Here is a 980-nt window from a genome sequence, read left to right on the forward strand (position 1 = left end):
CTTTTATCTTAATCTCAATAAAAATTAAAAAGGGTTAAGTATTTAGGGAGCTATGAGGGCGGGTGAGTTGTGCAGAGTAAATTGGGCCGAGTTAATGGATTTGTATTAAGTTGGCCAGCACTCGAAGAAATGAAGTGGGCAACTGGACATGGGACCGTTAGCCCAGTTTAAAAAGCCTAGGCCCAATTCCGTATTTCAAATTTTGCATAAATTATAATATATAATATTTACGATAAAGTATTTTTTGAAACAGAAAGATAGATACAAAATAAATAAATATTAATATTAATATTGTTATATTATTATGAGTATTTACTTCAATTCGAAATTGAAAAGGAGATCGGACGGCGTCCTCACTGGAATCTGAGAGAGAAGAGATTGTTACTAGTTCAAGTTCATTACTAGGAAAACTTGTTCTGTCGATTTATTAGTTCAAATAGAAGAAATATTTATCTTTTGCTAGAGGCTAGAGAATGTTTCTGTAGTAGATAATCCCTCAGTATAGCAGTAAGCAAGCCCTAGAAGTTGGAGGAGGCCGTGAATTTGATGGGAGCTGATATCCGGCGCCACCAGCAGCAGCGGCTTTTGGGTGTTTGCAGAGCTAGGGTTTTGTTTAGAGCTTAGGTAGATACAAAGGAGAACCAAAGATATGGATGGTGGGCGTAGAATAGCGGTGAGCCCAAGGCCTTGCAGCGGACGGAGAATAGTCGCATCCAAGAAAAGAGGGAGAGCGGATTCCTTCGTTAACAGCGTCAAGAAACTTCAGCGAAGAGAAATCTGCTCCAAGCGACATCGTGCTTTCTCCATCACCGACGCCCAGGAGCGCTTCCGTAACATTCGCTTGCAGGTTCTTTCTTTTACTTAGTTAACCTAACCTTACTCCTTTAATTATTACTATATTTTTGCGGCAATTTCTCTTTTATATGGCAATTCATGTATGGATTTTTTTTTCTTTCTTCTTGTTTTCTGTCCTGTGTTTT

At 38.8% G+C, this 980-nt stretch overlaps 1 protein-coding gene across 2 annotated transcripts in view; it reads left to right on the plus strand.

Annotated features, from left to right (window-relative positions):
- The first annotated feature begins 277 nt into the window (after positions 1-277).
- Positions 278-980, plus strand: part of LOC18587538 (uncharacterized) — a 4,680-nt gene continuing 3,977 nt past the window's right edge. Inside the window, exon 1 of one of the 2 annotated variants that reach the window (XM_007011368.3) lies at positions 278-847. In XM_007011368.3, the coding sequence (XP_007011430.3) occupies positions 650-847 (198 nt within the window). In that variant the 5' untranslated portion in view covers positions 278-649. The remainder of the gene's footprint in view (positions 848-980) is intronic. The other variant, XM_007011367.3, reaches the window with a different exon arrangement.

This window comes from Theobroma cacao, chromosome 10 (genome assembly GCF_053813885.1).
Source record: "Theobroma cacao isolate CCN51 chromosome 10, ASM5381388v1, whole genome shotgun sequence".
NCBI lineage: Eukaryota > Viridiplantae > Streptophyta > Magnoliopsida > Malvales > Malvaceae > Theobroma > Theobroma cacao.